Consider the following 25367-nt stretch of genomic DNA (forward strand, 5'->3'; position numbering starts at 1 on the left):
TTCTTGCGGAATATCAATTTTTCGTTGTTTGACATCTTATTTAATTCTGCATTTAAATAAGAAACTTAAATTTTACCTCCTTTACTGTCCATTTTTTCCATACTTTCGACATTGTCCATTTTGCCATTTTTTTTTTCAAAACTTTAAGCTGTCAAAACTTTGTCAAATTAACATTTTTTCATTATTTGACCTTTTATTTGATTCTGCATTAAATTTGGAAAATTCAATTTTTATCCAACACTGTCAATTTTTTCAATTCTTTTCCCTTGACGTTTTTTTTTAAACTTTAAGCTGCCATAACTTTTTTACCTGTTATTATTGAATTTGATATAGATCTTCTAACGAGTGCTTAGTTTTAATTCTCTTTCCAGTTACTGATATATATATAGAAAGTCAATTTCCAGCTCATCAGATCTATCTTCACCTTGAACTTGAATGTCACACACCTTGAAACAGGATGCGATTGCTCGGATTACAATAAACTCAAGCTGGCACGAGCCAAATTGTAATGCCAAGTAGGCGATAAGGACGACAAGGATAAGAACAACACAAAAAAAAGCAAAAAGCACAGAGGAACAAACATTTAATGAGCAGTTGGTTAGTTGGCGAGAGCATGGAACAAAGACGAGGACACAGGAAAAGAATAGAAGCAACTGACAGCCTACACGGTAAAGGACAAAAGCAGAAGCCAGAGCCAATGGCAGGACATCAAGGATGCGAGACGAGTACAATGCACTAAAGCAGAGCATATGCATTTTATTTAATATTGAATGAGGCAAACAAATGAAAGCATAAAATTTCGCTTTCAATTACAGAGCAAGGGTCGCAGGACGAAGGACTTGTTTTGCACATTTTTTTGTTTTTTGACAATTTACGTGAATATAATTAACCGGAAGCCGGCACACGCGCCAGACGGAGGAGATGCCGCGGAATTCGAAGACAGGAGTATACACAAGGATATATCCTCGGATCCAAGGATCGCGTGTCAACAACCGTTGAGATATGCGAGAATGAAAGAAAAAGCGTTTCCGTTGCTGCCGAAAGCGAAATTGAAAATCAAAGCGGAGAAATCAAATGTCAGTCGAGAGAGAGACGACAAGGACTAAAGTAACGCCCAAAAGACGCAACCGGTTTTCAATGATGACGATCATGATAATGATAATGATGATCATCGTTAGACGAGGAGTAAACAAGTACACGGGGTTGCCGTTTGATTATCCTTAGCCCACTTCAAGGAGCTGATACTTGCGGCGAGCAGCTGCGCCTGTCCAAATCTCAGCCAGCAATTGTTCATTGCCGCACATTGCTTCCTGTCTTGCCGCTCAGCCGGCGTATTGTGTATCCCGCCACCGGAAGGATCAGCAGCCAAGCGGTTGAGGGGCACGAGGGTTTCTCGCTTCTTTTGCTCTATTTTGATTTTCCTTCGTCTTTTTCTTGGAGGCGTGAGCTTGGTGTGTGTCGCATATGTAGCAATTAAATGCCTTCCTGATAATGGAACATGTGCAAATTGTGTCCTTCGTCAGCGCGTGCCGAGTCTTAGATGAAGACGCAAAGGGTCCTCAAGCCGAGGAGGAGGCGAAGTAGGAGGCGTCAGCATCGGATGCAAAACATTTGCAGCAGGCATTGCAGTCATTGAAGTCATACGATCTTCTAGGAAATGAAGCAGCTGCTGGACTGCAAACTATAATTAGAATGTGCTTCCAAAAAACCAGGTCAAAAGTAGAAATTTTTTCAAGCTGCAAAATCTTAAAAAAAAAAAATTACAAAAGTTGCAAAAACTATTCCACAAACAAAATGTTTCATTTATAGACAAAAAAATTTGATTTATTAACATTTAGTTTTTTAATAATAATAAGTTTGGAATTTTTGAAAAACTTTTATTTTATGATTATATTTCTATAAAAATACCGCATTTTTATTTGCAAATATTTAAATAAATATTTTTACATACAAATTCATTTTATTTATTAAATACTAAAGATTAAACAAATTTGTAGGTATATAAAAATATTTACAAAATTACATTTCATATTCCATTTATTTATTTTTTGCATTTTATTTACAAAACACCGAATATTAAACTAATTTGAAAGAATATTTATATATTTACAAACATACATTTTGTACTCCAAACGACATTTACTTACTTCTATTTGATTTGGCGATGTATACAGATCTGTTTTACAGAACATTGCTCAGCGCTTTTCATTACCAACTCGACAATTGATTATTATGAGGAGGGAGAAGGTGCTTCCTGCACATTCCTGGCATTCCTAATAGTCCTGGCTAATTGACCAAGCGACTACTCGAGTGCTCAATGAACACAACAATGGCACAACCCAAGTCAAAGTCATGGCAACATGAGCAATAAAATTTAATATCCGTTTCAAGTGTGCGATTTGCGTATACGAAAAGACAGAAAAAAAAGCGTAAAAATGTTTGCATAATCTACCCGGACACCGACGGCTGACAGTGGAGGAGTGACAATGGGGGGGGAGGGGGGTCGACTCTGATATAAAAACGTCGGAAAAAGCAGATAAATCACGCAGCAAAAAAGTGAGAAAACTTCCTAAAAGGGGACAGAGAGATAAACAGAGATAAGAACTTCAGGGGCTTTTCCACTTTTCGACATTTCAACGATTACTCTATTAGCTACCCGAGAAAGAGACAGAGAGAGGGAGAGAGAGAGAGAGAGAGGAAGAGTGTGTGGTGTTCGATTTGATTAATTTGTTAACAAACTCAAAGTAGCAACAGCAACAGCCACAACACAATACACACAACACACACAGCACAACAACAAGCGTTGAGTAATTGCCGAGAGTCACGTGAATGCGCCTTGGCCGAAATTTGTGAGTGAGCAACCCTGACGCTGTCCCTGTGTCCCTCCTCCTCTGTCCCCATTCCTGCTCCTACCCTGCACAACTTCATCGTATTAGCTAAAAGCGCATGAAGATCGCAGTGACGATAAACGCAACAGAACGGCAAAATGTAAATGAGAAACTGGCACTTGAAAGTCCCTTCCCCCCTCTGAGGTGGTAAGCCTAAGGGTACAAGTTGAAACCCTTAAGTGAAATCTCCGTCAACAGATCTCGCTTTGCTACAGCGAAGTGTACAGCAGAAAATATCCTGGAGATACTTTTTTAACTTATTTCAAAACTATAGATTTGCTTTCCAGATACATTTGTATCTATAACCATTTTTAGCACGAGATACTCACAATTATGTTATGCATATAAATTCATTTTTCTATTATTTTATTCTATTCTCTTCTATGCAAGATATAATTGCATATTTATCGTACAGATACACTTATCTTTTCCATTTTAATCTAATATTTTTCTATCTTATGAATTGTTCAGATTGAGTGAATTGCTTAGATTGACACATATAACACATATTTAAGTTTAAAGTATTCAATTTATTTTTTACTTGCAGATAAAATTATATTTCTTGTTATTCGCATCTATTAATTCCATAAGTCTCACTATCTTCTGGTAAGTACTGCAATGAACTGCACAGCATAAAATATTAAAACCTCTACTTTAAGGATACATTTCAGCATTGAAGAGTGCCTCAAAAGATACTTATATTTAGGTACTGCACTTACATATTTAACTTTCAGTATCTTTTGCATTAGGTACTTACAGATATTTATTGCAGATACATTTTTGCTACTCAGATACATTTCTATCTTCTAGCTGCCGTCGTGTTGCGTTCTATAAATAGAGACCTGCCTCTATACGCATATTGAAATAGCTGTTTCTCAGGTCGAAACTGAATGTTTTGTTTACAAAACAAATATTGAGCTTAGACTCTTATACGAGCTGGGAGTTTCCCATAAAACGCTGTGGATCGATTAAGAATTATACCTACTATAACATATATTTATAATCTATTATGGTAACAAGTTGTTTGGTGATAAGACGCCGTTAGATTATGTGACCCTTTGGCGCAGTGGATAGCGCGTTGGACTTCTAATCCAAAGGTCGCGGGTTCGATCCCCGCAAGGGTTGTAGTTTTACAATTTTTTGAATACATTTTCGAAAGAACTCTTTTGCCTGAATTAAAGTACTTCAATTAAACAATAAATATACCAACTCAAACCAATATATTGCAAAGCTCATTAAATTGTACAAACACCTGAATCAAACAATCTTTTGAAATTTTTATATTTATAAAATGAGAAAACACTTTCAAAACGCTAAATAAACTATTTGCTTGCCGCAAACAGCATAAATTAAGCATCTACAAGATACAAAATCTCAACCCCTGAGGCTCAAACATATTTCTGGCTTAGATCAAGCGTAAATTGCAACAGCTGTCAAGTGGCTGGGATGGCGGTTTTATCCATATCTGTTAAGTACACAGCAACTAACAGCCTATTAAATTGTTTACATGCCCCGCGCAAATATTGACAAAAGATGCGCTCTACTTACAACATGCCAACCAGGGGTTGTTCTCTCTCTCTCTCTCTCTCTCTCTCTCTCTCTCTCTCTCTCTCTGTCTCGGTCTCGCCTTCTCTCTAGTATACTCGTATCTAAGTATCTGCGAGTTTGTCTGTCTGCAGATACTTGCCGATAAACTAAAGGTAGCAATTTGTTGTCGCTTGTCAAATGATCAGCGCGGCACGCGAATTGCAACAAAACGCAACTTGCCACACAAATCAAAGCGAAGCGACGCCATTTTGTTGCTGGTGCCTTCAAATGTGCAACTTGGCTCAAAGTCTTTTGCCTTTAACCCGCAATTTGCAGCATGTTTTGCTGTTTTCCTCTTCTCGCAATTGTTATTGTTGTTGCGCTTCAAAATAAATTCCCATTAACTTTACCGTAATTTGCCGACAGACGGGACCTGCCCCCTTCGCCGCCCACTTCTAAAAAAATATTGTAATTTACATTTCAACGAGTTTTCCTACGACTTCAGACTGTGCATGTTGGTTATCTCTTTTAAAATGGTCTGCAAGCTGAATCAATAATAGAAATTCTAGGCAAAAATAAAGTAGTCTCATATTACAATTATATCATAGCTATAACTAACTCTAGATAACATGAACTGACTGTCTCACTGATTGACAATCAAATGCACAACCATTGAAAATGAATTTTCCACAAAATTAATATCCTTTAAGGAAATTTTTAGGAAAGACTGTCAAATAACTCGTATTTCTATTTCACTCGATAATACTCGATAATATTCGATCTAATTTGCGATAAAATGTCTATGCAAATTATTAAATATATTTAAATCTATTTCAAAATAATCACATCCTCAGTCAATTTTTTCAGGATGAAATACATATTTTCCCTAGGAGCGAAATTTAAGTTTGTATGAGCAATAGTTTAATATAAGTTTAATTAGCTTGAAACTTATTTTCAAAGATCTTATTACAAATTTAATGATAAATGATTAACAAGCTTTTTAAAATAAATCTACCGCAATGGTAAGAAACATCAGACATTGTTGAAAAACTTTAGTAATTGGTGTTTTTGAATTAAAAAACTCATACTCAAAGAGATGTTTCTTTATTCTTTTTTCTTATTCCATTTTTCGACCCTGTTTATAAAAAGAACAAAGGAAAGACTAAGCTTTTCAATGTTTAGTCTATCATTTCAATGATAAATATCAGTATAATTTAAATTTTCACAAACGAATCAAATGATCTTCTTCTCCAGCAGAGCTCTATGCTATAGAGAATCTCCACTTTACATAACTTACAAATGGAAAGCAAAGTTTTGTCAATGAACTCTATTAACCCCTTTGTTACCAACCTTTTTTATTCATTCTTCTATGCACTCTGAATTCCATAACCAACAATTTTCGCCACAGGTTAACAAAAAAAAACGAGAATCAATACTCGAATACGTGACTTCGGCACCCCAAAGATAGCTGATCTTTTGCTTCTAGCTCTTTTTTAGAAAGGTTTACCATCTGCGAATGATAAATTGCATATACCCTCTGATAGTTTATTTACGTATATCAAGCATACGCCATGTGGAATGTGCTTAAAAAAAGGCAGAAAAGAGCAGAAGCCGTGGAAATGGCAGCAGCTGCAAAAGAAGCGCACAAAAGGCGCACACACAAATGTTACTGCAATTACGCATAATAAACAAAAGTTACACGGATCGACAACAGCAGTAACAGGGGAGTGAGTTGGAAAGAGGGAATGGGGGAATCAGGGAATGATGGAATGATGGAATGAGAATGCAGCGCATACTTAATTGCTGGTTTTTCAAACGAACAAACCCCGACAGCAAAAAGTTGCTCAAAAACAGTTTGAAATCTCTTGCGCACTTGAATGGCCAGCGCAAAAGATTTAAGGGTAGTCTCTAGCATCATCATCCACGGGATCACCAGCAGGGCGCAGTTTGGCTTCCAAAAAATGGCTACATACGGCGAGCTATGGAAATTGCAACAAATCGTCTAGGGTCCTCAGATACATCATCCCGTTGCCGTACCAGACTTAACCTTACAACCCCTTTGCCGCACCCAAAATCATAAAAAAAAACAGAGCAACTTCACTAAAATGGTTGACGTCTCGCATTTTTTACATTATTACAAGAGCAACAACGGGAGGGCTCTGAATAATGATTGAGAGAGAAGGGCGGAGAGCGAGTAGGCAAATCTAAAGAATTTGTATCTAATAAAGTTCCATATGTGCAGGCTTTTTTTAGCTGCTGCCGTCTCTTATTAGGCATAAATATTTGATTGGGTTCATCTTTCAGATGAGGGTGCCCATAACACTGAATGGGTGTGGATAAATGGTTGGTGTTACGAATTTAGCTGCTGGTTCCACTCGTTACTCATACTTGGTGGTGGTTCTTACTCGACATGTATCTAAATTATTACAATTTCAATTTGTTATTTTTTCAATTCGCTCAGCTGACGCTAGAGACGGGACAACTCAAGTGGTGCTCAACAGATTACATTTTTTCTAAAACTGTTTATTAAATATCGATATGGTGGCATATCACAAGAGAGATACCTTTGATAAGCTGTTATAATTATACCATATTATACTTTAAGCTGCACAATCATATTGACGTATTTTCATTTTGAATTTATTACGGATTAAAAGCCCTTCTGAAAGACAAGCCCTTAATAGAAAACTTAACACATTTACATCGTATTACCATGATAATTTGGGTAAGTAACCTTTGGGGATTCGCGTATCAAAGAGAGTCCATACTATCCAATGCATATTACGAATATTTGTATATGATCTACAGATCTCAAATATTGTATGTACAGATTAACAAAAAAATATTATGACTGAACAAAAAATTCACATATTTGTTTTTTGAGAAAATAGTTACATTTTAAATATTTCATTTCTTTTTTATCAACTTTCTTTAAAACTCATAAAATAAGAAATATAAAAATTCAAGATGTGTATTTTATTTTGCTTGCACTGTACAATATTTTCCATCGCCATCATTTAATATAAAGGTAGAATCCATAATCATAATTTCAATGATAATTAAATAACCATGTGCATAAATTGTCCTCGTCTTTTGTCTTGAATTCCCAGAAATGGATGATACATTCAAAAGTGGTCAATAATTTTGCCGCTAGACTGTAAGGAACTGTCGTAAGAAAATAAATTAATATTTACTTAAAGTCAATTCGTATTTTAAGTGTTTTTTTATGCAATGCTGAATGTCACATGTACAGAAAAAAAAACGTGAATAATGAACTACACTACAGCTCACTTCAAATGACAATGAAAGCAAATATTTACATTAACCAAACATGCAAACAACTGCAATGCCAGCAGAGAGTCCTTTGCATTCGGGATAAGAACTGAACAGAAACGAGACCAAAACGAATCCAAGCCAAACAAGGCTCACCCGCAAATCTTTTGTCAAAATATGAAACTTCAAAACAATTACCTCAGCCAACCCGGCCAGCAACTGGCAAGCACTTGAGCATACAGAGTGTTCTGGAGGATGGGGAGTTGTGGGATTTGTGCCAGGATTCGGAAACGGAACGGAACGCAACGAAACGCAGTTGAGGAGAGTGGCCGCATGCGCAATCTTCGCAAACTGCGCAAATAAACAATTAAAATGTCACAATGATTGCCGTCGTACCCGTGTCAGGAAATCAAAAAACCACGAAAAATCGGTAAATACGTTGAACCCCAAAGGAACACACTGCCCGAGGAAAGCAGAGTGCGAACCGCAGTCGCACAGTGGGCCAAACACCTGAGCTAACAGCGGTTTATTCAAATTTAGAATCCGTCCAAATTTATTTTAAAAAAATAAATAAATATAATGATGATCAATAAGCATACTGAATAAGTTATTCAACATTTAACTATATTTTTAAAAGAAATTTATTTATCCTAAAGATTAAAAAATTAATGTGTAAAGTTGAAGAATTTACTTTAGTCCCTTTCTTTTGTGGAGTAAAACTTAAATATTGTATAAACATTGAAGTTGTTTTTTTTTCATAATTTAATATGTATATTAAACATTGGAAAATAATTGTTAAAAATAGTAACTTAAGAACTAAACAAAATTAATCTCTAGAGTTTTTGAAGAGAATTGCTTTTAAAAACAACCGTTCCAAAATATCGGTGTTCCTTAAATGTCAGAGATTTAGTTTTTTCGAACATATTTTTGAAGTTAAGAAAATCGGGTTACTTCTAGTTTCAACAACATTTTTAAAAAATGTATTTTATGCATATTTTTATTCAATTTAAAAATTAATTTATTTTTGTCAAATCTCTCAACATTTTTTTAGACATTTGAAAGCAATGCTTGCTTGTTTTTAGGAACCCTAACAATTGCTTTTGGGTTGCTTAAGTGCTGTTAGAGATTTGAAGAGCACCTCTGAATATGATTTTAAAAAAATACGAGTATGTATATTTATCTAGCATACTTATTTAGTTATTATTCCACAAAAAGTAAAATCTTGAAAGACTTTTGATTAATTTTTAGTTATTAGTTTCGTTGTGCTGAACCACTCAAATGGCCCACTGTGAGTCGTGTCGAATAAAAAGCATTTTCCACTTTCATTGCATATTGTATTTATTCAAAAGCGCATTTTACAACCACGTGGCGATGACGGCGACGGCGACTAACCGTAAGACATTTTACCCCACGGGCATTTGCAATGTGTGCGCACTCAGGCGAACCGGGCAAGTCAACACAGTCAGACTGAGAGACTGCCAGACTGTCAGACAGCCAGACTGTCAGACAGCCAGACAAGTCAACTGGCAACTGCGAGGGCGAGGACGAGGACGAGAGCTTGTGAGTAAGTCCTGTGAAGGCGTTGCACAAACAACAACTCAGCAGCAAAGATCCCAATTAAAAATTGAAAAGCGCGCGAAAAACGACTGTTAAATAGAAGATGAAGAAACGACTCCAAGTTGTGGCTACCATGCTGAGTAGCGCTTGGCGACCAACTTGTGCTCATCCTCCAAGCTGTAGCATTAACAATTGATGGACGACAACTGCCACACGGTTGAACTTTGACAGATTGTCGAACCCAGCTGGGAGCTTAGTAGACACTTTCCATTTCAATTCACACACACACACACACACACACACACACACACACATACATTCAAAATCACTGGCAAACATCGCGTGTGATTCCTCAGGCAGCTCCTTAAGTGGTGTTGACATCCCAAAATGGCCACTGAGGAAAGTCACAAGTAATTCATCTAGCAGTCAACTTCAATATTTTGTTATTGCAACTATGAATTCAGTGCTGAAATTCGTATGAAAAAATATCTAAATAAGTTTATTAGGAATTCTAAATAAGAATGATTCACCAAACGGAACAAAAATTCATTTGAAAAAGACTTTTTAAATATTAATTACAAAATTTGAAAAATAGGTCAATAACTATAGTGAAAGTCTTAAATTGTGATATAGTGAGCACCAAACTTTTCTGATGAGTAAAAAATCAAATAACGCTTAACTTCGAAAAAAAAAAAAAAAAGTTTTGAATACAAATTTCATATATTTCACTAAATGTAGACCCTCCTGACATTGTTTTGTTCTAAAATTTTGTGGTTCCGGGAGGTTAGTTTATTTTACTAAATAATAATATTTTTAAAAATGTTTCTTATCTTATTTTATAATTGGACACAAATCAAACCGAAAATATAAAAATTTTACTCACCTCCAGATAAATATTCAAATATTCTTGTGATATTTGCTCCGTTTAATTGCAGTTAAGTAATTTAATCCGTTTTTGATGTCTTTACCGTTAGCTTAAGTTAATATTTAAATTGAATGTTGATAGAACTTCAAAGCATTTTGTGGGTTGCCATTTAAATTAATCCAAGACTAATGAAGCCCGCAATTGCTGCAGGTTATTCTCATTTTTGGATTTTTCTTGGTTGAATCTTTAGAAATTGCACTTAAGTATACAATATGAACACACACATACACACACAGTTGGTTTGAGGGAGTCAAGGTAAAAGCTGTTCGTTTAATTTACACCGAAGAATCCCCAGGAGAAACGTTGAGAATTGCGACCGCGCGTTCTAGACGTCAATTTCGGAATGTAAATATTTGATTTATGAGCCAAAGTAAGTTAAGGCAAAACAAAAATAAGTAGTCGGAGGCCAAGACTTGGTTGATGTTCTTAAGGTATATGTACATATGTATATACTATATATTTGTATCAACAGGCATGGCAACTGCTTTTAACGGTAATAGCAATGTCAATAATGCACAGTACCGTTACGTTCTCGGCTCTTTCTCACCCACGCATACGGCTCTTGCTCTTGTTTTTGTTCTTGTTGCATTCAATTTGCCGTCGGGTTCATCGTGAACGTCAACGTCAAACGCCAGTCCAAATCAAAATCAAAATGAATAAAATGCGCGCTCATGCTCTCTCGCTCTGACGCGACGGCCAACTACCGTTATGGCATGAAATGAAACATATGCGAGAGAAGCGGGCGCAAGTAACGTCATTATCATTTATCAACATCATAACGCTTTACTCTCGTTTGCGTTCTCTATCCCTCCCTCTCTCTGGCTCTCTCTCTCTCTCTCTCTCCCCCTCTCGCTTGCACCAATAGGACAGCGACGACCCTTCCTAACAGTTTTGCGAGGGCTGTTTCTGTCTCTTCTATTTGTGTCTGTGTGTATATACTAGTGTGTGTGTGTGTGTGTGTGTGTGTACAGCAGGCAGCTGCTGTATCTGCGGACTGTCCTTTTTCTAAGCTGATACCCCTACGTCTCCCCACACCCCTGGGCGAATACATATTTGCACTGCAATTTGGCGGCGCACGCTCCTCTTATGATTTGCCTCTTTTTTTGCGTTCTCATTTACACAAGTGAGTTTTGGGTGCCCCTCTTACCAATAACTTCTTTCTCTCCCCATCTCTCTCTCTCTCTCTTTTTTCTCTGTTACTTTCACCGACCTCTTCAGTTGCGCCATTATGGGGAGAAAATGCTTTATGTTTGTTGCGCTTCAGGCATTTGAGTTATGTGCATGCATACACATACACATACATACAGTACAGTATATATAGTTAGTCAGGAAAGTTTTTTGACCAAAAATCCATGTTATGAATGTTTTGGCTTTCACATTCGGTGAATATCTTTAACCTATTTTAATCTAATATTTTTAATTTTGTGGATTAAGTTTAATTTGGTTTAACAATTTTAAGTCCGATAAAGCAAAATATCGAAAATTTAAAATATCTATCCCAAACTCAACGCGAAAATTTAAATGTTATTAAATGTGGTTAAATAATAGATATAAGCCGAAAAACGCCAGTATATTTTTTTACGGATTTTGATTTAATTTCGTATTTTATTATTCATGTATATATATAGTTAGTTCAAGTTAAAAATCGAATAGAAATTTCCATTGAAGTTAACTATTAAAAAAAAAAAGCTGTAAGTATTTGTTTTGTTAAAACCCTTTCTTGACACACTGTATATACAATCAAAGGTATGTTTATATGCGAAAAACGAATCCAGATTCCATGCCAACTATGCGAAATATGAACTGTGCACTCACTGGAGTTCCTGCGTGTGTGTATGTATGTATGTGTAAAGGAGATTCTGTGTATAGGGCAAAATTGCTGTGCACCCTGGGAGATTTTTTAATCAAATAATTACTGTAATTAGGATGCATGGCAATGTCAGAAATTCAAAGTTCCCATGCGATTTTGAAATACAAACTTATATTCCACAAGTTCATACTCGACTATTTAAAATGGTAGCAATTTAAGCCGAGGCTTCAAAACTTCAAATTATACAAAAGTTTATTTTCTTTGATTCTAAAAATAGAGCAGGAACTCGAATCTGTTCGCGAATGTTATCATAGGAAAATATTTTTAAACCTTATACATAAATTTTATAATAGTTTTGTTTCATCTTGTTTTTTCTTGACTTGTTAAACGTATAAGATTATAAATCTAAAACTATCTTTGCCTTTTAAGGAATCTTACTTAATTTTCATATATACTTGTCATATATTATTCACCCACTGTTTTAAAACCTGAAATATAATTATAGATAGTAGAATATAATATAGTATGAAGATATTGAAATTGTTGTTAATGTTGCGAAGTTAAAATATAATTTTAGAGGTTCGGTTTGGGGAACTCAAGACAATGGAATCTTGATTTAAGATCTAGATTCTAGAAATTAAGCCGACAACCAAAAATATAAATGCCATTTTTATTTTTTATTTCAAGGATTAAAAACAAATGAACAAAGTCAAGTTAAAAGACATATTAAAATGTTTATATACCAAATACATATGTATGTACGTGTGTACATATTAACTAAAAAGACACAATGCAAACGCACCTGTGTAAGGCTTATACTTACATACATACATACATTCGAAATTATATGCATACGCTTACATTACAACGAAATGAACGAGCAAAAACGGCAACGCCAACAACAACAAAATGACAGCTCAGCAGGTGAGTGGAAGGAGCAGTAAAAGCTCAACGCGTAAGTAAATAGAACCTCGCTGCTCTCTATGCTCTTTGTCAACAGCTACTAAAACAGCAAAGACAACTTCATGATGAGCATTGGCAATGTGGGCGTGTTGCTGCTGCAGGGAGAGGGGCAGCGCATGCGTCTCTCGCTCTCTCTGTCGTTGTCGCTTTCACTCCAAGTGTGAGAGTGCCGTAGGTAGCACCCATTTTGTATTTAATCGGTGGGTGTGTCTTCGCTCACGCACACAACCTTACACTCATACACACATTTATAACACCAGCACACATGCACTTTACGTTCTCGTCCTATCCGCAGAGAAGCCAGCGCACATTGAACCGGTCCGAAACCACTTGATTAGCTCGATTTTTTTTCTTCTTTTACTGTGTGTTTGTTTTGCTCTCTCGCTCCGCCACATGCGTACAAAGCCAAAAAGAAACATAGAGTTCAACAGGCAATGAAATTCACCCATATAAGAAGTGTGCTAACTGCAAAATATTCATCTCATATCATTCGATTCTTAACAGGCGCTTTAAAGACTTTAAAATCAAACTCAGTCACTACTTTGACTTTTACTTTCAACTTTAAATTGTTTTTTAAATTCTAATTCTTCACTGATTCAAATTACTTTTATAGGCAGCCAATTTAATTTTGTTCATATATTTGCTTTATATAAGACAAATTATGGACTTGCCAATTATTTTATTTTAGCCATTTTCTTAAGCACCGCTCCTTCAATTCAATAAATCCCGTACTCTCCCACTTATGTGTGTAACATTTTGGAAAATTAACAATATCAAGTGTTTCTTCGTAAGGTATTTTTACAACTGTGCAGCATTTGTATGAATTTTATAGCAACCTCTGAGCGACATATCTGTATAAATATAATTAACAATAACTTCTTCAATAATCAGCATTCAAATTTAAATTATTCTAACTGGAAGTATTTTTTAATTTCAAACATCATTTAATTATTAGCCCGCTCAAAAATTAAATAATCGTTGCGCATTGAAACACCTTTTACAGCACTGTCACAGGCTGCCACATCGACGAAAACACACCACTGCTGCCAACTTTTCAAAGAATTAAATAGCTGTTTCTAGCCAGTAACATTTTGTGTAATACAAATTTCAAAATGCAATAACTTTGCAATAAATTAATAATTTCATGAAAAATTAAAATTCAAAATTACATAAAATAAAGGTAAAAATTTAAATGAAAGTTTGAAGCTTTTCATCCCAAGAGGAGAGAAGTTAAATATTTAATTCTGAAAAAAATATTAAATGATCGAAAAAAATTTTACCAAAAAGTGTGCACAAATTTTAAAAATTCTATCTTCAGTATTAAAAAAAATTTCAAATTAGGTGAACTTTCTTGGGTGCAACCAAATATTCAATTTGATTAAATTAGAACAAGTTGCCAGATCGGAAAATTTTGTAGGGTAGCAACCATTGCACTTGGTGGCAGTCTTTCAAACCAGTGCTGGCAAGATTTTAGGGGGAACCATCTAGAAATCATCTTAATTAGAGATTGTTTTCACTTTTGCACAGTTTTACCAAAAATATTAATAGCAAAACGTAGCTGAATATATATTTATAATTGCCAGATTTCCAGCTAATAGCAATTTTGAAATTTATCTAGCAAAATATTTCTGAAAATAACCAGGTCTAGCTATAAATTAGCTAAGTTGGCAACAGTGCATAAAATAGCTAAGTTGGCAACACTGCTTGATAAAGACACGTAAATCAACAGTCCGGAGAGTAGGATAAATTTTACAATATCATTATATTTAATTACTAAAAATTATGGACGCCGGGACATGGTACAACTCGCTGCCCCGCTTCACCCGCTACTGGCTAACGGCAACCGTGGGACTCAGCCTGCTCTGCCGGTTCGGACTTTTGCCCATGGAATACATGTATTTGTCACGGGAACTTGTGCTCACCCGGCTGCAACTTTGGCGCTGTATCACATCGTTGTTTGTGTTCCCGCTAAGCGGAGCGACCGGCTTTCACTTCCTGATCAACTGCTATTTCATCACACAGTACAGCGCCCGATTGGAGAAGGATCAGTATGCGAGAAGTCCATCTGATTACATGTATCTGCTGATAATCACAGCTGTCCTGGCGAATCTGGGAGGCATGGTATTCAATGTTTATTTCCTAATGGACATGCTGGTCGTTGCCATAACCTACATATGGTGCCAGCTAAACAAAGAGGTGATTGTTAATTTCTGGTTTGGCAGTCGCTTTAAGGCTATGTATCTACCTTGGGTCCTCGCGGGCATTGAGCTCATTTTCCATGGCTCCCTGGCTTCCCTGGTGGGCATTTTCAATGGACATGTTTACTACTTCTTGAAATTCCAATATCCACAAGAGCTGGGCGGCAATGCCTTCCTAGAGACACCTCAGTTTCTGTAAGTAGCAACCGTGTTTGAATTAGATTTGTTAATAATTTGTTACTTTTGTTGCAGGAAACGCTTTGCTCCCGATATATCCGGTGGCATTAGCGGATTTGGTGTGCCGCCCGAGAGCAGAGCGCCGCCTCCACGTCAAGCTGCCAACTCACCGTGGGGTCATGGCACCGCCTTGGGTCGCAATTAAAACAAATGAAAAATACAACATAAATATTAGTTTATATAATTCATACTCTTATTAAACCTATTGGTTACTCTGTAAATGTACTGAATTTTCAACTAAACACGATCAACTTTTTTGAAATTCATCTTAGCTCGGAATTCTGTACCTTGATACGTTAATACATCATTAAGTGGCGTGATTTTATGGATATATCTACAAATATATATGTATACAACATGGATTAATTATTTGCAACGGATTTGTGAGAGCATCTCTTCTCTTTCTTGGGTGAAGAGCTACAGAAGGAGCTGTAAAACTTAATAAAAGACAAATCTATTAAAAGATATTAACCTGACTTAACTGACAGATGGGCATCTGCACTATCTTTCTGAAAGTTACAGAGAATCGACAAGAAAATTTTATTTTGTATTATTAAAAGTTGCGGTTTTAAAAAATTTTGGACTTGCTGTTGTTATTTACATTTAAATTTAGATTTATTTCATTTAAAACTTCTATGATAAAAATTATACAGCTGCACACATTGTTTAACAATATTTGTATTATTCCATTTTGTTTACTCTGGGTGGTTTTTGCTTCGACTTTGCAAAATTCTTTTTTTATCGTGTTGTCTAAAAAAATTGCAACAATTCGATTAATGTGATTTGGCTTTTACAAAATCGACGCATAAAATTCTTAACTAAAACTACCCAATAGTAGTAGTCATTATATATGTACTATATATAGTAAGTGGATATACCTTTATATTCAACTTTTTGTCCTTTGCAATTTATTTCCAACTACTCTTTACATGGTACATATACAAGAATTATACGATTGTTAGCTTTTGTGTTTTTTTTTTTGTTAAATTAATCTTCAATGTGTTTTTTACTTAGATATTTACAACTTTTTTTAATTGTTTGTTTTTGTTTTTAATAGCGGCCACGTTTTATGGAGCGGATAACTAAATACTATAATCTCATTGAAAACATTTTATTCTTATTCCTTATGATTTGCTTGCTGTTCTGTTCTCCTCTTTGTTTTCTGCAATCGTTATTAACTTAAAATGCTTAACTAAATAAAAGAGAAATGCTATTTACAATGTATACAAATATTAAGGTATTTCGATGGTGGCAGCTTGGAGAAATCATATTGAATTTTTTTGTTGGCGCCAAAAAATAAAAATAGAAACAAGGTCTGCATTTTATGAATTAGAACTAGATGAACTTGATTCTCACGGGGTAGATATTTGAATATACATATAAATATAATGATAATGTTGCACTTTGCTTAAAGAACTCGAAACTAAGCTAATAACTAATGCTAAAATTAAACCGGGCTGTTTGTCGCATATGCTGGTGTTTGTGCGTTCTCTCTCGGATCGAATCATAATGACAAATTCAAACTCGTGGCTAATTAACATGATTAAAATGAAAACAACGCCTATGGCAACGTTGTTGTTGTCGCTGTGAGTCTTGTTGTGGTTGTGGATGCCGCCGTGACAACTTCTACTTTTGTTGCCTGTTCCAGTTTCTTCTGCTCCGCTTTCTTCTGCTCCAACGTAGACGTGACCTTGTGTGGTGTGGAGCTGCTGCTGCTGCTGCTGCTGATGATAGTTGTGGTGATGCTGCTGCTGTTGGTCATCGTCTCCGGCGAGATGTTGCTGGTACTCTCGATTTCTAATGGCTGCTCTAGTTCCATATCCACATACTCAATTGCGCTGCCGTCTTCCTCCTGCAGTTCAATTACTGTAATAGGCAACATGGTCAAGGATTAAAGACTAGTAGAGGTACGCTAAACAATTGACTACTCACTCCGATTGTTGAGCTGTGTATTGGTTGCCTCCACTTCCTCCTCCCTCACATCTTCCACAATTACTTCCTCCAGCAATTTCTTGCAGCTCGCAGCATTCGTGAGTGTTGTGGTTACGGTTGTTGTTGTGGTTGTGGCTGCATTTGTGGCCGGAGCAGCAGCTGCCTTGGAAGCCTGATCCAATTCCATTTCCCAGTCGGTGGCATTGAGCACCACCATCGGCGCTGTCTTGGCTGTCGTCTTCGTCTCGCTTGCTCCATTATCGGCCACTATGATGGGCATATTAATGATATCAATAGGCGTATCCTCCGTAATAAGCTGATTTGGCTTGGCCTTGCTCATAATGGACGTGGTGGCGACCACTGTTGGTGAATTACTGGCCGCATTAGCTGACGAAGATGGACCAATGACCAGCACATTGGGCTTTGCCGTCAGCAGTTCTGTGCCGGACTTGGGTTTGCTGGAGGCCAATGTAACCGCACGCATTCCACTCGTGGGCAGGAAGACCAAGTTATTCTTGCCCACACCCGCTGGTCCCAAGGTCAATGTGGTAGATTTGACCTTGGCCCCACTTCCTGCAATGCTGGACACCACGCTGACGCTGCTTGTCCCGCTCGCCGCACTCGAGATTACCTGTGTGGGCGTCAGCAATTGCATCTTTTGTATCGTAATCCTCTGCTGCGTTGGCTGTGGCGAAGTCGGCGTCCCAACGCCACTGGGCGACAGGGCAGAGATGGCTGTGCTTCCACTGGAGCCGACCACATTCGCGGTGTTGAGCTTGTGAATGATGCTGCCGGCGTGCAGCTTGGCGGGCTGAAGGAACACCTTTCCATTGGGCGAACAGATCTTAATATTACGCAATGCGCTGCTGGGCACATGCTTAATGCCGCTGGCACTGGTCAGCTTAATGTTGCCCACGATTTGTGGCGTCGAGGGTGAAGCACTAGCGTTTACTCCTGCTCCTCCTACCGCTCCTGCTGCTGCTCCTGCTGCCGTTGTGGTCGTTGTTGCCTTGCGGAATACGGGCACAACTGGCGTCACGGAATTGCTGAGCGGCGTAATCAGCGTGTTGTTCAAGCTGCTCACTGGTATATTCTTAATAATATTTACAGCTGAGGCGCTGCTCAGTGGCGTCGTTGCTATATTCGGACTCTGGCTGGGCACCCGCTCCTCCACAATGTATTTCTGGACAGCTGCCGTTGCCGGCGCCTTGCTGCTGAGATTGCTCACGGAACTAAGCTGCGTTGGCTGCTGATCGTAGGACAGCAGACGCAGCGCAGTGCTTGCCACTGAAGGCAGCTGCTGTTTGTCTACCAGATTGATCTTCTTGGGCGTCAGCTTAGTGCCCGGCGGTAATATGGAGCTACTTGTTGTGCGCACCTTCGGTGGCGCTGCAATCTGTTGCACGCTTATGATTTGTGGTGCCAGCGGCAAATTGGCTGTGGAAACATTAGCAGGAGTTGCTGTTGCCGTTGATGTTGCCGCTCCAGCTACAGCAGCTGATGTTGCTGTTGCAGTTGCAACTGTCGGTTGTCGTTCCTCAACAATGTACTTCTTAACCGGTGTGCTGAGCTGTTGTTGTTGTTGTGGCTGCGCTGTTGGTGACATCTTCTCCTTCAGCACAACAGGCGTGTTGACAATTGAACATGGTGAAGCTGTAGAAGATTGCAGCTCCGGCGTGGCATAAACAGCTCGTGCTGCGGGCAGCGTCTTTAATTTGGTCGCTGCCACCGATTTGAGCGCCTCGTCGAGTATATATTCCACGTGAGGTTGCACCAAGTGACTGGAATTTGGATGCGCCGTCGGTTCCGACAATAATACTTTATGTTGCTGTTGTTGTAGCTGCTGTTGTTTTTGCTGCAGCTGCTGTTGGAGTTGTTTCTGTGCTCGCCTCCGGCCGCTCTTGGCCGGCTTTGTATTGACCCCAGCACCAGCCACGCCACTGTGATTAGCCAGCGCATTTCCAGCTCCCTTTTTGCTGGTCAATCTCTGTTTGTGCTTCTGCTGCTGTTGGTAAAAGTACCGCTGCTGTAGAGTGCGCGCATTGGGACGGTGCTCCAGCGGCGCCGCTTGGCCATCCTCATCCTGTGCAGATGATTGCTGTCCCTGTCCATGTCCCAGTTGCTTATCATGCTGTGTATTCCGTTTCTTGTTGGGCTTGGCATCGCCGGCTTCGTTCTCCTTCCGCTTTAGGGTTGCTTTCTTAATTTCGTTGGGCAAATCTGGCACCTTAAACTATAAGCAACAACAAAAGAATTATAAATTCTAATTAACAAATACTTAATTCAGATTCATTTGTGTTTATTTTGTTTACATTAAAGTGCGCCACCTTTTGTCGGGTTTGCGAACAAAAATGCTCCACCTAGGTTTTTTGTATATCGATGTTCAAAGTGGGGCACACTATCGATAGTGTACAGTCGCCATATCGATAGTAGGACACAAAACAAAATATTTATTAGCATTCAGTTCAATCAAATTTAAATTGCAAACCGTATGAAAGCTGAATATGCACAGAAATTGCCTATAAAATAAAATCAACACTAAAAATCTTAAACTTAATTGGTTTAAACCTTTAAGTCAAGTTAGTCGCATAGTAATTCCCCTCACTGCTAAGCGGATGCATTCCAATTGGATTTTTGACTCTCAAATAGGCACACAATACAGCCATACTTCTATATACTGGTCTATATTTTAGCAGATCCTTGGATCATTGAACAAGTTCCCCCCGCTACTGTGACCTGGCTGCTCTGTTACCAATGAGCCCCAATGAGAGAGCAAACGATCCAGGCGCAGACTGTACTTTTCTTGCCATACATGCGCGCACACATGTACGCAGCAGCGACAACAGTACATACATATGCATATACATATAGCCAGGTCAGGGCAAGTTATATAATCCTAGAGCATCACTCACCGGCTCATCCATGACGACATGTGGTTCCTGGCCCTTGGCGATGCCATGCTTGAGCATCAGATAATTGGCCTGTTCCCGCAGCGCGTCACTCAGATTGGCGCCAGTTTCGAGCGGTGCAGCAAGTTTGGCATTTTCCGCATATGCTTTGGCCGCCAGATCGTTGGCCACAATGCTCAGTGCCGTTTGGGGACTGATGCGTGGCAGCAGCGGATACGGCCGGCGACCTTCACGTGACCATTCCTGCCATGTGTTCGGACCGCAGACGCTGCAAAAATGTAAAATACATTTACAAATACACACACGTACACGGCACAGCACAATCACTTACTTTTCAGCAATTGTGCACAATTGCTCATCATTAGCAGCACGTCGCACCTCGGCACAGTGACGCTCCTGGGTAATGTGAAACAGTTGGCGTAATTCTTCAAGCAGCTTTGCCTTTGGTTCGCTAAGCGAGCCTTGGGCGCGAAAAACGCTAATTATATGCGAATACGATTCAAGCTCTGCGCAAACGATATTAAAACAAATGGACATCAATTAGTGTTGGAACTGGAACAGAGTTGCCGTTTTCTCTGCAGGATTCGCAGTGTCTGCTCCGGATTGCAACGGCGGCAGCAGCAGCAGCGTTTCACCTACCAAGTCGACGCAGCATGCCTCGACACTCGTCGCGGGACATTTCCAGCGTTTGTGGCCACATCCTGCGCGTTGTCCTAAACGCACTACGTTTACAGCTCGCCAATCCCTTCGGTTGCAACGTAATTTAGTAGTTTTCTTTAAAGGTTTTCGCGATTATTGTAACTAAAACAAACCAAAACTCAGCGTTTGCTGGTTGTGTTGCAAAATCATCGATTGCACTATTGAAAATGCAAAAACTCTTATCGATATGTTAGCTTTCTTCTCATAGAGTTGTCAGCTTTCTAAATATTTAAAAAAAATTGCAATATGCAGTATATTAATAATTTAATGAAAATTTATAATTCGAAATTTGATAATATTAAGGATAACGTTTGAATGAAGGGTTGATGTTCGGCACCCCAAGAGAGAGTTTACAAATTTAAAATGCAGAAAATACTAACAAAAATTTAAAAAATTCTAGCTTCAAAATTAAGAAATTGTAAAAAACCAGGTGGAAATTTTAAAGTTACAGAGTTTGACATTTGACCCAAAATTTACATATTGCCAGATCGAAAAATTTAACAGGGTGGCATCATTTGGGGCAGGTGGCAACGTTTGGGAGTAAAATAGCTAAGTTGGCAACAGTTGCTCCAATCTCAATGGCAAGGATAAATTTAAATTATATTAAACAATTTTATTAATAAAATTTAAGGGCGAGAAAAACATGTTATCAAAAACCAAAATGTTAATCCGAAAACGAAGAGACAACTTTAAGTAAATAGTGCCACTGGACGGTGTTGCTTATATTATAAGACTAAAACCGATCCTCACAACTAAAGTTCCGAGCGTCGTAACTCATCAATCGCATCATTTGCCTGCATAGAAATATGTTATATATTATCCTGCAAAATTAAAGAAATTTTGAACTCACCGCCTTGGCCCAAAACGATGGCATCAGGAAACTGATCCGATTCGAAAGGCTCATCTCAGAAACGGGTGAAATTCCATGTAAATGAAGATGCTTTTGTGATATAAACGGCGGAATATGAAAACCAATTATAGCATCCGATGTATCAACACCTTTTGATTCAAGAAACCGGATCATACCATGCTGCATCCGACTTACTGAAATCAAAGCAAAGACTCAATTGTATAGAAATATTTAAATGGGACGACATGAAACTTACCTAGCCCTACGTGGGATTTATTAAGCACATTTAAGCTGTCGTAGTGTGTCTTGGGAATCGCCAGATAATGATGAGTGGATACTGGTCTTTTGTCCATAAATATGACATATTCATCGTTTTCAAATTCCAATTTGTGCGGTGTCCTGCTGCCGTTGGCAATTTTACAAAACAAACAATTGGATGGCGAAACTGTATTGATAGACTTTCCTGTTTCAATTGAATATTTTATAAATAATATAAAAAGCAAAAACACTAATAAAAAAAGTAAAATGCACTTCTTCTTTCTCCAAAGAATTTCAGAAACCGCGTTCCATTTATTATTCATTATAAAAATAAATTAAACATAAACAACACAAAATATAAATTCTGAAAGTCAATGCTGCCAGCTATTTAGAGGAAAAAAAAAACCTGTTTCTTGCTGGAAACTGTATCAGCTATCAACCATCGATAGCGATATATCGATATAATACTAGCAGCCCCTATAGAACTATTTGTGAGTTTGGCCACAAATTGTGGCCAAGCAAAATAGATTTTGAAAAGTTGATTTATTTCCAATGTAAACCGATTTAAAATCTAAACAATATGTTGTTCCGATCAGCCAAAAACAAGTTCGAGACTGTGGATATACTTCGCAGGCTAAAACGCCTGGCGGAGGGCACATTAACGTCCTACCGGCGTTTATTTGTGCTTCTATTGTGTGTGTGCATAGTATTTTATATGCTACCGCCAATCTTTCGTTATTTATTTCTAAGCCCAAATGAGGAAAAGGTAATGAACTCAATAACCTTAATGTAGCATATATAAAGCATATATTTGCAATCCCTAGATGTGCACAGCATGTGCATGGATGACCGTCTAACGCCTTATATATTGCAAAACTACGAGTATGACGCGAACATACGTCACGTGGCTCCTCTGCTGCCCGATGAACGGGACTACACGCCCTACGTGGGCAACGGTTACTTCGGCCTGGAGGTGTCCCACGATGCAGCGTTGAATATTAAACATGGCCGTGCCATGCAGCTTCCTATACGCTTTCAGCCGGTGGTGTCCGTCCTACAGAATGGAGGTGCTGCTGAGAAGGAGGCCACCGTTGTGGAGTATCTGACGGGGATGGTGCATAGGTTTCAATGCTTTGCTGGCTACTTTGTGTCCTACACATTATACGCCCATCGCACGCAACCTAATCTTCTCATGCAGGAGCTGCAAGTAACGAACATGCGTAATTTGATGGACAACATTGAGTTGATATTGCCACGCAATCGCTTGCCAAAGTCCTCGACGCGCAGCATTCCCCTTAGGTGAGTGTATTCATTCCGTAATCACACTCATCTACATTTTCGATCCAATTACAGCGACCCAGTGCAAATTGGCATGTTTACTTACACGGAACTCGAAGTGATAGCAGGCACAGTGCAGCCTTCGTCGGATGATCCTGGCAAGCTAATTGCAATCAGCATTGTGAAGCCAAAGCTGGAGACGACTCTGCAGCTGCGCAAACGCGGGACAGTTCGCATAGTTTACCCACTAATTGTAGAGTATTCCAAGCCGGTGCCGGAGGCGCAATTGAAATCAACCTTGGACAACCTCGAGCAGCATACGATTCAGGCGATGACGAAGCTTCTACAAAAACTCAGTACTAAGGCGTCTGGTACTGGCTCTCTGAACAGCATCAATACGTTCCGGCAGGAGCACATTAATGTGTGGGCAGATCTCTGGGCAACGGGCTTTACGATAAGCACCTCCAAGGCGGAGAACAGTTTGAATGGCGATCGCATAAATGCCACCATGTATGCAGTGCTCTCTCAAGTGCGCAGCTTTGAGTTTGAGGAAGTCAATGCTGTGTTGGGCTCAGGATCGCCTAGCATACGTGAGGACATTGCCAAGGCGTTGACATACGCAGAGGGCTGCTATGATTCCTATCACACTCTGCAGGCTGAGAATCTGTGGCGTGACATGTCCACTCTCCATCAGCTCAACTCGCTTGTGTCATCCTGGATGCTTACGTTGGAGAAACAAGGCTGTCACAATCTAATACGTGCTGGCGCCTCGGGCGTCATTCAGGCCATGACATTGAGCTTCGGTAGCTTTCGTTTTAGCAATCAACACCTGGAGTGCAATATGCATCCTAAATTCCTGCATCGCGACTTTCACTTTAGGCGCCTCAACTACGGCAACAAGACACACGTAAATGTTACGATTATTGTTAAGGACGACAACAAGGCGGTCATCAATGTGGCTCTGGATCGATCTGATCGCAGCTATTATGCCTGCGATGGCGGCTGTCTGGATGAGCCTGTGCTGCTCACGTAAATATTTATTTTTTTATACTTGCAATTATCTGTTTTTGATATAACCATCTTGATTTTATAGACAAAGCCGTCGAGAATTCCCTGTCAAATTGACTGAACCCTTGACTGCAATATTGTATATAACCGAGGATAAACAACACATGGAGGAAATTCATCATGCGATACACGTAAAAGAAGTTGTTGAAGGTATTAAGATTATAATACCCGGATACATTTCAATGCTAATCGTATTCAATCCACAGCTCCTGCACATGAGCAGCATCTGATTGCGTTACACAAACATGGTCATCAATTGGGAGGATTGCCCGCTCTCTTTTGGGTCTCAGTGTGTGCAATAATCATAGTATTCCATATATTCCTATGTAAGCTTATTATCAAGGAATACTGCGAACCGAGCGATAAACTAAGGTATCGCTATAACAAACCGTGATTCTAGTTGTATATATACCAAATAAATGTGTATAATCAAATTGGACAGATGGAAGATGCTACTAGTAAAACAAATTGAAACCAAATGCCGAATTTTTTAAGAAACCGTTTCAAATTTGAATATCAAGCAAGCAGGCAAATATACATTTGTATTCACACAAATGTGCAATATATAGTATTTAAATTAAAATCAAAAGATGTTGAAATTTATTGAAAAACCACATTTGTATGAATACTGAGGAAGCGCTTTCGCAGTAGACCCAATAATATTTATTGTTAAGATCTGAATAATGTATATATTTGTTTGTATACTAACAAGCTATTCATTTAATATATATGTAAACTTATACCAAGTATTGACACTAGAGTATTGCTTTCGTAAATAAAGATTAATTTATTATGCAATCAGTAAATTAATCTTTGTTTACAATAAATTGTATTTAAAGGAAATAAACAAACGAAACATAATTTTGTGTTTCAAGTAAAAGTTTTCTTTCTGTACCTAAAATAATGATTGCCAAAGGTAACAGATTGTTTTAATCCTGTTCTGAGGAAACTTAAAAAAAACATTCGTCTATCCCAACCGAAGAAGTTCAAATCAT

At 38.3% G+C, this 25367-nt stretch overlaps 4 protein-coding genes and 1 non-coding gene across 8 annotated transcripts; 3 read left to right on the top strand and 2 right to left on the bottom strand.

The window, feature by feature from the left end:
- Positions 1–3940: 3940 nt before the first annotated feature.
- On the top strand, positions 3941–4013 carry Trnar-ucu. The gene has a single exon. It is a non-coding gene; the product is annotated as a tRNA-Arg (tRNA).
- Positions 4014–14639: 10626 nt separating this feature from the next.
- On the top strand, positions 14640–15954 carry LOC117780353 (derlin-1). Its single transcript, XM_034616844.1, has 2 exons — positions 14640–15336; positions 15394–15954. Exons 1-2 carry the CDS (start codon positions 14726–14728, stop codon positions 15521–15523), a joined length of 741 nt encoding a protein of 246 aa, XP_034472735.1. The 5' UTR covers positions 14640–14725; the 3' UTR covers positions 15524–15954.
- Positions 15955–16258: 304 nt separating this feature from the next.
- Positions 16259–21110, bottom strand: LOC117780351 (mucin-5AC). 4 transcript variants are annotated; one of them, XM_034616843.1, is made up of 6 exons: positions 20859–21110; positions 20551–20725; positions 20223–20487; positions 17311–19543; positions 17136–17244; positions 16259–17096 (listed from the first exon to the last, which is right to left on the bottom strand). In XM_034616843.1, the coding sequence occupies exons 1-6, from the start codon at positions 20917–20919 to the stop codon at positions 16940–16942; spliced, it is 3000 nt and encodes a 999-aa protein (XP_034472734.1). In that variant the 5' UTR covers positions 20920–21110; the 3' UTR covers positions 16259–16939. The 4 variants fall into 4 exon arrangements, with proteins under 4 accessions (XP_034472734.1, XP_034472733.1, XP_034472732.1 ...); XM_034616842.1 differs by having other exon boundaries at positions 16259–17099; XM_034616841.1 differs by having other exon boundaries at positions 16259–17102.
- A 400-nt stretch (positions 21111–21510) lies between these two features.
- LOC117779506 (histidine triad nucleotide-binding protein 3) lies at positions 21511–22405 on the bottom strand. The gene is made up of 3 exons (XM_034615726.1): positions 22025–22405; positions 21769–21962; positions 21511–21712 (listed from the first exon to the last, which is right to left on the bottom strand). Exons 1-3 carry the CDS (start codon positions 22347–22349, stop codon positions 21671–21673), a joined length of 561 nt encoding a protein of 186 aa, XP_034471617.1. The 5' UTR covers positions 22350–22405; the 3' UTR covers positions 21511–21670.
- Positions 22406–22480: 75 nt separating this feature from the next.
- LOC117779504 (uncharacterized protein KIAA2013 homolog) lies at positions 22481–25246 on the top strand. Its single transcript, XM_034615723.1, has 5 exons — positions 22481–22792; positions 22851–23325; positions 23380–24333; positions 24398–24522; positions 24579–25246. Exons 2-5 carry the CDS (start codon positions 22862–22864, stop codon positions 24764–24766), a joined length of 1731 nt encoding a protein of 576 aa, XP_034471614.1. The 5' UTR covers positions 22481–22792; positions 22851–22861; the 3' UTR covers positions 24767–25246.
- Positions 25247–25367: the final 121 nt, after the last annotated feature.

Source organism: Drosophila innubila, assembly GCF_004354385.1.
Source record: "Drosophila innubila isolate TH190305 chromosome 2L unlocalized genomic scaffold, UK_Dinn_1.0 4_B_2L, whole genome shotgun sequence".
NCBI lineage: Eukaryota > Metazoa > Arthropoda > Insecta > Diptera > Drosophilidae > Drosophila > Drosophila innubila.

Coding starts and splice junctions, on each gene's coding strand:
- LOC117780353 (XM_034616844.1), top strand. CDS start 14,726: ATGGACGCCGGGACATGGTACAACTCGCTGCCCCGCTTCACCCGCTAC. Junction 15,337..15,393: donor CTAGAGACACCTCAGTTTCT/GTAAGTAGCAAC, acceptor CTTTTGTTGCAG/GAAACGCTTTGCTCCCGATA.
- LOC117780351 (XM_034616840.1), bottom strand. CDS start 20,919: ATGTGGCCACAAACGCTGGAAATGTCCCGCGACGAGTGTCGAGGCATG. Junction 20,488..20,550: donor TTGTGCACAATTGCTGAAAA/GTAAGTGATTGT, acceptor ACATTTTTGCAG/CGTCTGCGGTCCGAACACAT. Junction 19,544..20,222: donor ATGTCGTCATGGATGAGCCG/GTGAGTGATGCT, acceptor TGTTGCTTATAG/TTTAAGGTGCCAGATTTGCC.
- LOC117779506 (XM_034615726.1), bottom strand. CDS start 22,349: ATGAATAATAAATGGAACGCGGTTTCTGAAATTCTTTGGAGAAAGAAG. Junction 21,963..22,024: donor TAAATCCCACGTAGGGCTAG/GTAAGTTTCATG, acceptor CTTTGATTTCAG/TAAGTCGGATGCAGCATGGT. Junction 21,713..21,768: donor CATCGTTTTGGGCCAAGGCG/GTGAGTTCAAAA, acceptor ATTTCTATGCAG/GCAAATGATGCGATTGATGA.
- LOC117779504 (XM_034615723.1), top strand. CDS start 22,862: ATGTGCATGGATGACCGTCTAACGCCTTATATATTGCAAAACTACGAG. Junction 23,326..23,379: donor ACGCGCAGCATTCCCCTTAG/GTGAGTGTATTC, acceptor ATCCAATTACAG/CGACCCAGTGCAAATTGGCA. Junction 24,523..24,578: donor CGTAAAAGAAGTTGTTGAAG/GTATTAAGATTA, acceptor TTCAATCCACAG/CTCCTGCACATGAGCAGCAT.